Source organism: Thalassophryne amazonica, chromosome 16, assembly GCF_902500255.1.
Source record: "Thalassophryne amazonica chromosome 16, fThaAma1.1, whole genome shotgun sequence".
Lineage (NCBI taxonomy): Eukaryota > Metazoa > Chordata > Actinopteri > Batrachoidiformes > Batrachoididae > Thalassophryne > Thalassophryne amazonica.
The window spans coordinates 72,244,323-72,256,764 of record NC_047118.1 but is presented as its reverse complement, the minus strand read 5'-3'; the positions used below and the strand labels follow the sequence as shown (position 1 = coordinate 72,256,764).

Here is a 12,442-nt window from a genome sequence, read left to right as displayed (position 1 = left end):
GCCGACACTGATTAAAAGATAATTACGAAGTGGCTTTTAAGAAGATGGATTATTTTTGGAGAAACCCAAAAAAAAAAGAGGGGGAGGAGTCCCAGAATAGTTTCAGGAATAAGTAAGAAAAACTGTAAAAGTTGCACACGAATCACATTGTAAAGTTGGAGGAAAGCTGCCGGACATACTGTGATCTTTGAGGAATCAGTGGATACTACGTAGTGTTGTAGTCCTCAAGTTTGGTCTTGGTCTGTAGGCCACAGTTTAACTAAAGGCCCCCTGACACTTGAACGACTTGGATCTGGGCACTTGCACGCACTCATCTCAAACTCGTTGTAAACTGTGCGCAGGTTTGTGCAAGTGTGCAAAGAAAATTTTGAAATGTGTTCAAAATTTCCATCACATATTAATAATGTGAACTTCACGCAAACATTATGCAAACAATTAAAAAACACTGCGTGTGATGGCGTCAGCACACCGCATCAAAGCGCAGCTTGTCTGAATGAATATAACGAGATGTTAAATCTATCATAAACATAATTTTACACCTACTCATAAGAAGAAAAGAACATGCAACTGCTTTACCAAGCCATTACAATATAAACATGACAAATACTTACCTTTTAGACAGTTCCAAATGCTTTCTCCACCTCATTCAGCACATGAGAGAGAGAGAGAGAGAGAGAGAGAGAGCTGCCGCTGGAGTGCTCCTCTGTGATTCCAGATTATATACGCAGCATCCTGCGCACAGTGCGTGGCATCCAGCTGAGAACACACAGCGGGTGGAGATTGTCACAGCAATGTGCGTGCAGCTGCGTGGATCAAAGTCATGCAAGTGTCAGGGCACCTTTACTCGGCCTCATCCCAGAATTGAAAGCAATTGTACTTGATCTTGACTCAAGTATTGGACTAGAATAAGTGTACACATTAATTCAAAGTTATTATGCTGACAATTAACACACTCTACTCGATTCATATCTCTTCCTTTTACAACATTTTCAGATTTACTGTACTTTTTTTTTTTTAATAAATATTTTGACTGCTTCCAATATTCAGGTTCCAATCCAATCCAACTTTATTTATAGAGCACTTTAAACAAACAACAAAGTTAACAAAGTGCTTTCCAAATAAGACATTATTAAAATACAACACAAATAAAACTAAAATAAATACAAAAAGTCACCCACATGACTAATACTGACTAGAACATGACCAATTTTGAAATGCCTTAGAGAAAAGATGTTTTTAAGCAGGACTTAAAAACCTCCATTGAAGGAGCCAGCCTAACATCCAAAGGCAACTCATTCCATAGTTTGGAGGCCACCACAGCAAAAGCTCGGTCACCCCGGAGTTTCAGTCTTGACTTGGGGACAGCAAAAAGTAACTGGTCAGCAGATCTGAGAGACCTTCGAGGGGTGTATATATGTAAGAGGTCTGGCAGATACATGTGAGCCAAGCCACTCAAAACTTCAATCAATACCAACATAAATAAAGGGCATTACAATAATCTAGCCAAGTGGTTACAAATGCATGCAAGACTCTAAATCTCGACAAGATAAAAAAGGCATAACTTTGCAGAGTTGCTTCAGCTGAAAAAAAAACATTTCTCACCACTGTATTTATCTGCTTGTCCATTTTAAGAGCTGAATCAATTTTTACTCCAAGGTTGGCTACAACTGGTTTGACACAGGATTTGAGGGGCCTCAGGTCGAATGGTAAAATACCTAGCCCTCTTGGCCCAGATATAATGACCTCTGTTTTATTTTCATTAAAATCCAAGAAATTCAGGGCCAGCCATGCTCTGATGTCCTTATGACATTCTAACAGAGGTCTAAAGGAGTCTGGGTTATTACGTTTCAGTGGTAAATAAATCTGACAGTCATCTGCATAAATGAAATGACACATTGTGTTTTTTGATAATGGAGCCGAGGGGAAGTAAATAAATACTAAAAAGAAGGGGAACAAGAATAGATCCTTGTGGAACACCACATGGGAGAAAGGCAGATGATGAACAAAAATTACCAATAGCAACAGAAAAACTTTAGTCAAATATGACTTGAACCACTCCAAAGCAATATCTCTAATACTAACATACTGTTCTAAACAAGATATTAAAATATTATGAGCCACTGTGTCAAAAGCCGCTGTTAAATCCAAAAGTATAAGTAAGACAGAATCTACTAACCTATAAAATTATTCATGGACTGGCACTTCCCTACCTAGCTGACCTAATTAAACCTTATGTACCGGCCCGGGATTTACGTTCTCAGGGTGCAGGACTACTTTGTGTCCCTAAGGTGAATAAGAAGTCTGCGGGTCACAGAGCTTTCTCTTATCGTGCTCCTGTTCTGTGGAATGATCTCCCTGTGTCAATAAAACAGTCAGATTCTGTGGAGATTTTCACGTCCAGACTTAAGACGCACTTATTTTCCCTTTCATATGGCTAGCATACTGGTACAGTTTTGTTTTACGCTTTTTACTCTTTTAATTCATTTATTAGTAATTGGAGCAGGCTGCGGCCTCAACTTTACCTAAATTCTGGGTCTTTTAGTGAAGTTTAGGGCTAGTGGCCGGCCATCACCTTAGTATTTTTTCTGTTTTTCTTGTTGTTTAATGCTGACAAATTATACAGTATTTTTTGTCTTTCTGATGCCTGATTCTGTTTTTTTCTCTGTTTAAGGTGCAGCTCCATCCAGAGATGGGAGTTGTATTCGTGTTGGCGAACCTCCTGTCCTGTGCGCCAATAGCATTTCTTGTATATTCGTCCGTGAATTGTTCTTTGAATTGTTCTGTAATTTATGTTTTGTAGCATGGCCCAAGCAGAGGGTCACCCCTTTGACTCTGGTCTGCTTGAGGTTTCTTCCTCAGAGGGAGTTTTTCCTTACCACTGTTGCTATGGGGGTTGGTAAGGTTAGACCATACCTGTGTGAAGCGCTTTGAGGCAACAAGGGGGTAGAATATCATTAGGAGAGCCTGACTTAATCTGTGTAACAATTTTCCCCAAATAAGGTAGAGACACAGGTTGACCCCAGCTGAGCTGCTGAGTCCATATAGCCGCTACAGAAGTGTTATTATTTTTATTTTATTTTATTTTAAGGCTTTCAATGACTTTCTAGACTCACCCATCAGAAGTGTATGTGTATACAGTGAAAGTGTTGAACCTGTTCACTTATCCGAGCAAGAAAGTTCATGTCTATGGGATCTTTGATGTTTTGAGGCTCCTGGGACGACCATGGAGTCATGGAATCACTGGACATTATGGTCCCTTATATCCAGTCTTGTCATTGTGGGGGTGGAACTTGCATCTGTGAAGAGTCGCAATTGATTCATCACCAGTGTGTTGTTTTGGGTCCATGAGGCAGGAGCTAAGCCTCAAGCTGGAACTAGTTGTAGTATTGGCAAAAAGCACTAACATGCATTTCATGGGTTTGACTACAGCTATTTCCCAGTTCAGCAGCTGCACGCTTCTTATGCTTACGTCGTCAGTGATGCAGCAGGCTGTCCCATTGCAAAGGCCACTTTTAGAGGAGGAGATGTGCGCCACCTTCTTTCCCCTGAAAATGAAGGATACAACAGGTTACGCCCGCTATGCTAGCTTGTCATGTGCAGCTGTCAAGGTATCCAGGCTACCAGGGGTATGGGTATGGGCTGGGAAAGTTAATGACACAATAGGAAAATGTTCTGTGGTCTAGATGGTCTCATTTCAGCATAGTTTGTTTTGTAGGATATTGCCCTTAGAAGTATGCAGACCCTGAATTGGAACACAAGATTTAGCTCTGTTGTAGTTTCCTGCACCTCCTGCTGTCAGAGAGAGGAACAACACCCTCAGCATGTCATCACGGTTTGATCCAGAACCAGTGGTAGTCTTTCCTGCTGGGTGAGGGCATAAGATCCAGTCTGGTTAGCTGGATCAGATGCGATCAGCCAATCAGAAACTTGAAGATGGAAAATACGTGGTGTAGAGTACTACACCATACTACAAGAATAATTCAAGTATGAAAGTAAACAGACAATTAAAAAAATAGAATTATACAGTTTAGTGCACGTAGTTCTACAAATGATAGATTGTATTGTTACTTGACATTTCTGTGATCATGATGTTAGACCGTCAGTTTTGTTAAAGAATGTGGCCCTGGGATAGACTGGCAGCCTGTACAGGGGTGAGCCCTACCTCTGGGACAGGCTCCACCCCCAACCCCCCAATCCATGATCCTTAAGTGGACAAAGCTGGTTCAGAATTGGATGGATAGATGTCAAAGAATTCATATACGGACTCCATCCATCCATTTTCGATAACCACCTATTCCAGTTCAGGGTCACGGGGGGTGGGGGGGCTATCCCAGCAGTCATAGGGCGTGAGGCAGGGTACAGCCTGGACAGGACGCCAGTCTGTCGCAGGGCCACATATAGACAGACAAACACATTCACACCCACACGCACACTTACGGACAATTTAAAGTTTCCCATACACCTAACCTGCATGTCTTTGGATGTGGGAGGAAGCTCGTGTCGCAGACCGAACCGTCTTCCCTAAAAATCGGTCCGCCCTGCCTTCACTGAGCATGCATCATCACCCGCGGTTCACAGATTTGCACCTCGTTTCTGCTTGAAACTGCACTCCAGTCATCATCTGTCTCGGTGACAGACATCTGAAGCTTTTGTACAACAATCATTTCCACATAAATTTAGCATTATTTCATCAGAAAAGACAGAGGAAGCGATCAGAGCATGACAGCTACATGAACTGCTCACTGTTGGGTTCACTGCACATCCGTCATTTCAAAGCATCACAGATTATCGCCTCATTTCTGCTTAAAACTGAATTTAGAATGATTTATTTTACCTTGTCATCCGATGGTTAATAATCCCATTAATTCATTTGATCTCTTTGGGTGAAGAGACTCTGTCTCAGACGAGCTGCTGAGCTCTGAAATGACTGGGAAGTTAAGTCAGGGCGGACAAATTTTTAGGGGCGGACTGTTCAGTCTGCGACACCTGAGCACCTGGAGGGAACCAATGCAAACACGGGGGGAACATGCAAACACCACACAGAAAGGTCACAGGTGGGAATCGAACCTATGACCTTCTTGCTGTGAGGCATCAGTGCTAACCACTAATCCCACCGTAACATTGGACATCTTATCAGTTGTTCCATCAGGGAAAACGGCAATCTGGACCATTGCTATACCATTCTCAAAGACACATATTGCTCTGTTCACCACCTTCATGAGCAGGCAGTGGGACTTTTCCAAGTGCATGAATTGTATTTTGAAGCTAAATGATTAATCTGCATAAACAGAAATATGTCCTGTAGGCTCTCCGTTATGCCTGCATGATCACTGAACCTCAGATCTGTGTGCTGGGAAGTTGTAGCCTTGTTGTCTTCAACCTAGCAACAGTGCATAATGGGACTGGATATTGACACTGTGCAGGGTCATGTACCTTCTCTGTGGGGCAGAAACAAAAATGTGCAAAGCCTACGGGAAAATTCTGTGGTAATGGAATTACAATGACTGCAAAAAAAAAAAAAAAAAAAAATCAGGCCATATTTAGTTTACCATTAAAAATTTGCTTTGATTGTAACTCTGTTACCATGAAAACAGTAAGGAAGTGATCCAGTGAGGCTAAGCAAGAACTTTAGGACTGTTTGTGGAGATTAGTCATCCAGTTCAAGGTGTTCAGGTCGGTTGACTCAGGTCAACTGAAACTATAGTTCATCTAACTGGTGTTCGTCTGTTGGGAATGAAACCACCTGAAATGCAGAACTGTTCTTGCCTGAGCTGACGGGAGTGTTTTTAACCCTGCAATCACCAACTATGACATCATACATCAGGTTTTCTGAAGACTTGTAAAAACAGACATTTTGCGCATGCAACAATAGTAAATCATGGTTTGGTTTGCCCCCTGACACTTGCATGACTTTGATTCGCGCACTCTGCTGTGCAGGAGAGTAAACTTGTCTCAAACTCATTGTCAACTGTTGCGTGTTGGAGATTTTGAGCATTTCACAATTTTCTACCAGAGCCAGTGGACACGGGGATGGTTTCTTTCCCCACCTTAATGAACAGCTGACCAGACACTTTTCATTCCAAACCCACACATGATGCACTGTATCACTGTTTGCACTTGTTAACGTTGCACCTCATGGACACTGCTTCTCCTCTGTTAGTGCAGCAGATAACTGAAACCTTCACATGGTGATACTAGCACCAAATTCAGCACAAATACTCCTTAGGGCCCTGTCCCACTGGCGTTTAGGAGGATTTGCATATGTATTGCACACAAAATTGGCTCATATTCGCTTAACATCCGCAATATGCGTGAAACATGCTTGTATGAGTCAGCCAAGATTTTTGAGCTGCACAAAATTTTGGCTGCAGATGACATCCGCCTTACATACTCCATACATACTCCATACATACTGCATACATACTCAATACATACTCAATCTATGCGCTGTATATTCGCCGTCATCTGCTGATATCCGGAACTGACAGGGATTTGCGGCTTGGCAGCGGACTGGGACAGTGTGTAAAATTGATATTTTGCATGCCCATCATGTCCAGATCATGGACAAAAATAAGTTGTAATGACTGCATACAGATTGGCCACGAATAAAGTGTTTTTATCATGTCTGCTTTGCATCTGATTTGCGGCGGATGCAAATCAGATGCGCTGTGTTCACAGCTGGATGCCATTCTTTGTTCTACTGGCTGCCATGTGCTCTGCTGGATGCTGCATATATAAAATAATTATTTTGTGGCAGATTAATCATTTTATTGTGCAAATTGGCTGTTGAAAACGGCTCTAATCACCTGAATCACAGGAAGCTGCAGCTGGGCAGTTCGCACGTGAACGGCTAACAAGCTGCAGAAAGCATTTTGAGCCATCTAAAAAGGTAATTATTTGTCAAGGCTTGATAAAACAGTTGCGTGTTTTTTTTCTTCTTGTCTGCAGCTGTTACAGTATTTATTCCTGTGTTTATAACAGTTTTAACTTCTTGTTATAATCGTTCAGATGAGCTGCGCTCTGATGTGATCTGCTGACGTCACCACTCGCCCTGTTCACTGCTTCTTTACTTCAATCAACTTGTCCAAGTCCAGCAATTGCTCCAGAGGTTGTATTGTTGGTGTGAATACTGATGCCGAAAGGAGCGAGTGCGCTTCTTTTATGACCGCAATGCAGATGCCGTGCACACGCAAACACGTGCGCGATGCATTCATAATACACCCGTAATACTGCCTTGATAATCGCAATGCGTCGGATACATTTCCTCACTACACGAGTTAAACAAAAGAGATTGTTCATCATATATTCACTATATATTATTAATATATCCGTAATTCATACTGGGACACTTGTCATTTTTAGCCATTTTTGTTGCGGACGACAACGAATGCCCGTAATTTGTGTACTCAATTCATGCGCAATTAATCCTCTCCCCAGTGGGACAGGGCCTTTAGACAATTAATCTTTTGAAAAAAAACGACTTGAATTTTCAATAGGTGGCCAGGTAGGGGTCAATTGAATAACTACACAGGGGTCAAAATTTTAAAATGTTCCAATCATATTGAAAACTATACCACATTATTTGTCTGATCATAAAGATTCCAAAAAGGTATAGTTTGGACTATCTATGACGGAATTCTATGGATTTATGGGGTAAAAACTGTAAGAATGGTGACAAAGTTCAGTTTCAGTTTGTATAGGGGTCAGAAGTAAAGTTAAAGGAGTATTTGTGCTGACTTTGGTGCTTGTATCACCATTTGAGGGATTCCTCTGTAAATATTATCTGCTGCACTATATATACAGATTAGTGTGAAAATTAATTGTATATTCTGTCCTATCTGTACAAAGGTGTTAATTGTGTGTATATTGTGTATTACTGTATATTTTGTACCGTGCATTGTATATTTAAAGAGACCCCAACTGCCAGAGCCAAATTCCTTCTGTGTATTCGCTGTACAAATATATTTGATTCTGATAGTTTGATTCCAACGTGGCAGCATGAACCCTGTGCATAGCCTGACATCTAGTGACTGAATAGTGGTACTGCTGAACTATGAATTTTAATTGGAAGGAAAAACTTCTTTGGTCCATCCATTTTCTGACCTCGCCTATTTCATATTCAGTTTCTTTAAATTCTGTTGTATGGTTTTGACTGTTTTGCTTGATTAGTTATTCCCTTTTCACTTTTTTTGTCATAAGACGAACCCATGCATTTTTTAAACTTATTATTTTGGAGGTAATTATTTTAATTTTTCCCATTAATTTAAAAGGTAGGCACTGTAGACTGGGTTCAAACATTTAAAAGGATTATTAGACAGAGGTCATAATACAGTATATTTCTTGTGCTATTAATTTAACATTCATCTTTTCTTTTTGTTGTTCAGGTGCTGCAGTCGGCCAAGGAGCAGATTAAATGGTCCATACTGAAGTGACAAATTTAAAATCATGTCTGTTATCTATATAAATATTCTGACAAACTAAAGGGACAATGTTGACTGTATGCCAATATGCTACTTGATATAATCTTTAACTACAACCCCTGGCAAAAATTATGGAATCACCGGCCTCGGAGGATGTTCATTCAGTTGTTTAAGTTTGTAGAAAAAAAGCAGATCACAGACATGACACAAAACTAAAGTCATTTCAAATGGCAACTTTCTGGCTTTAAGAAACACTATAAGAAATCAAGAAAAAAAGATTGTGGCAGTCAGTAACGGTTACTTTTTTAGACCAAGCAGAGGAAAAAAATATGGACTCACTCAATTCTGAGGAATAAATTATGGAATCACCCTGTAAATTTTCATCCCCAAAACTAACACCTGCATGAAATCACATCTGCTCGTTAGTCTGCATCTAAAAAGGAGTGATCACACCTTGGAGAGCTGTTGCACCAAATGGACTGACATGAATCATGGCTCCAACGCGAGAGATGTCAATTGAAACAAAGGAGAGGATTATCAAACTCTTAAAAGAGGGTAAATCATCACGCAATGTTGCAAAAGATGTTGGTTGTTCACAGTCAGCTGTGTCTAAACTCTGGACCAAATACAAACAACATGGGAAGGTTGTTAAAGGCAAACATACTGGTAGACCAAGGAAGATATCAAAGCGTCAAGACAGAACACTTAAAGCAATATGTCTCAAAATATGAAAATGCACAACAAAACAAATGAGGAATGAATGAGAGGAAACTGGAATCAACGTCTGTGACCGAACTGTACGAAACCGCCTAAAGGAAATGGGATTTACATACAGAAAAGCTAAACGAAAGCCATCATTAACACTTAAACAAAAAAAAAAACAAGGTTACAATGGGCTAAGGAAAAGCAATCGTGGACTGTGGATGACTGGATGAAAGTCATATTCAGTGATGAATCTCGGATCTGCATTGGGCAAGGTGATGATGCTGGAACTTTTGTTTGGTGCCGTTCCAATGAGATTTATAAAGATGACTGCCTGAAGAGAACATGTAAATTTCCACAGTCATTGATGATATGGGGCTGCATGTCAGGTAAAGGCACTGGGGAGATGGCTGTCATTACATCATCAATAAATGCACAAGTTTACATTGATATTTTGGACACTTTTCTGATGTTTTGGGATGATGAAATCATTTTTCAAGATGATAATGCATCTTGCCATAAAGCAAAAACTGTGAAAACATTCCTTGCAAAAAGACACATAGGGTCAATGTCATGACATAGGGTCAATGTCAAACAGCAGATGTGATTTGATGCCGGTGTTAGTTTTGTGGATGAAAATTTACAGGGTGATTCCATAATTTATTCCTCAGAATTGAGTGAGTCCATATTTTTTTCCTCTGCTTGGTCTAAAAAAGTAACCGTTACTGACTGCCACAATCTTTTTTCTTGATTTCTTACAGTGTTTCTTAAAGCCAGAAAGTTGCCATTTGAAATGACTTTAGTTTTGTGTCATGTCTGTGATCTGCTTTTTTTCTACAAAATTAAACAACTGAATGAACATCCTCCGAGGCCGGTGATTCCATAATTTTTGCCAGGGGTTGTAGTTGATAATACAATTTTGTCTATCTTTTTACATAGCTATATATTGTGTGGCATCTCATTTATTTATTGGGTTTGGTAGTGATATTATTCTGTACATTAATTTTGTAACTGTGCAACTTGTTTGTCACAATTTTCCAACTTTGTAAACCTACATCTCTATTATTATTATTATTATTCATTGTGAACTTTATTTTTCTGAAAATATTTTAACTTTGTCATGAGTGTATGACTTTAACAATTTCAAAACTGAATTCTTTCAGTGGTTTCTTTCATATGATGATGATAATGATGCATAATAATAATAATAATAATAATAATATGGGAATGGATAAACAATAAGAATATCTTCATCAGTCATTTTAACAGATGTTAAAGTTTGATTAATCTTCTGTTAGTCATTTGAGTTTTGCAAGTAAAGGTTTATAAATATTGATTATTTTTCATTGACATTTGGCAGTCATATATTTCTACTCAGTTTGTCACAGTGCCGTTAGGACTCTGAAATAAAACCAAATTAATTTCCAGTTTAACAATATAAAGTGCCATAGAAAATGTGATTTATTACTGCTGCACTGTTACACGTATGAAGTTAAAATGATAAATGTTTATAAGTAAACTTGAAATTCTAAAGTACCTTGAAGAATGTTATGAGATAGAACATTTTATATATTTCATTGCTGTTAACACACAAGATATTTTTGATGCTCTAATAAAATACTTTTTCTTCATTAAATGTTCTCTTTCTTTTTCTTGTGTACTTTTGTTTTTAGTTCCAACAAAATCCCTGTTCTAATATAAAAATGTAGCATAATGTGGTTTTCTTTTGGTCACTCCCATTTATAACCATAAAAAAGAAAAAGTCATTTTTCTTTTTCCTGCTGCCTGTTCCAAACTGTGGTGGCAGCTTGACCTACTGGCTTATAAGAAAATTAAACGTTTAATAAAAAGTTGGAAAGTACTTTTATTTGGTGTGGGGGAGGGGGGGTGAGTCTAAAAATTGTATTATGTCAGCGTTTTTAGCTGGTTGGGTAAATAACCAAGATAAAAATCACTAAATATTACTTTATTCCCTTCTCTATTGTTCTCTTTGCCCTTTGTCCAATAGGAATTAGGACTAGATGAGCCTTATTAATATTAATGAGATTCATAGCATGAGGTGTGGTCAGCGTTTTCAGTTGAGGAAGAATCAGGTGACGTGTTTGGTGTTCTCCAACCAATGGGATTTTCTGGTTCGATGATGCTGTAACCTGATTGGTTTAGTGTTTGAGCCAACTACAGATCATGAAGAACCGGGGTTATATCCGGTCAAGTCAACAAAATAAAAGAACTTGACGTACGTGTTAGTGGAATTACTATTATTCATTTTCTTTTCTTTCAAATATCAGTGGTTATTTTTAAGAGGTTTAAGTTTTGTTTGTTACTTTTGCAACACGAATTCTTTCAGTATTTATTTTTAACAAATACATTTTAAACTTTTCCGTTGTAACATTCTCATCTTGACTTGATTTTAGTATAGAACTTTTGTGTATTCTTCTTTTATTTTCCCCTAATATTTTTTTTTTAAAGTAAGCTATGATGTCAGTCTTTGTATGGTGTAGTCCTTGACACACACTCTCTCTCTCTCTCTCTCGTTTTATTTTAAACAATACAGTATTTGTTTTCCCTTTTGTTTTTATACATTTTCTATCTTAATTTTAACAAATTGTTGCTAAATATTTTGTTTTATCTAAAATTTTATGAGATGTGAGCATGGCACTGGGTGGATTTATTTCATTTTTATATAGCGCCTTGAGGCACTTCAGTGCAGCAGATAACTGAAACCACTCTGCATTTAATCATTAGTGATTGATCTCTGCTCCCCTCCACAGCATGTCTTTTTCCTGGTTCTCTCCCTCAGCCCCAACCAGTCCCAGCAGAAGACTGCCCCTCCCTGAGCCTGGTTCTGCTGGAGGTTTCTTCCTTTTTTCCTTCCCACTGTCGCCAAGTGCTTGCTCACAGGGGGTCGTTTTGACCGTTGGGGTTTTTACGTAATTATTGTATGGCTTTGCCTTACAATATAAAGCGCCTTGGGGCAACTGTTTGTTGTGATTTGGCGCTATATAAATAAAATTGATGATGATGATGAAACAATCCTTCACATGGCGATACAAGCACCAGATTTGGCATGAAGGTTCTTCATAAATCAGTGTTTGAGAAAAAAGTGCTGGCCACGTGAAAATCCAATATGACGGCCAGGTAGGGGTCAATGAAGAATGACACAGGGTCAAAATTTTAAAATACTCCAATCATATATATATATATATATATATATATATATATATATATATACACCAAATATGTGTCTGACGTGTCTGTGTGCTATACCAAATTATGTGTCTGATCACAAAGATTCCAAAAAGGTATAGTTTGGACTATCT

At 38.9% G+C, this 12,442-nt stretch overlaps 1 protein-coding gene across 1 annotated transcript in view; it reads left to right on the top strand.

Moving 5' to 3' along the window:
* The window catches only part of LOC117528754 (coatomer subunit zeta-1-like), a 68,265-nt gene extending 57,503 nt beyond the window's left edge, over positions 1-10,762 (top strand). Inside the window, exons 10-11 of the mRNA XM_034191384.1 lie at positions 8,385-8,533; positions 10,027-10,762. Coding sequence (XP_034047275.1) covers positions 8,385-8,432 — 48 coding nt within the window. The 3' untranslated portion in view covers positions 8,433-8,533; positions 10,027-10,762. The remainder of the gene's footprint in view (positions 1-8,384; positions 8,534-10,026) is intronic.
* Positions 10,763-12,442: the final 1,680 nt, after the last annotated feature.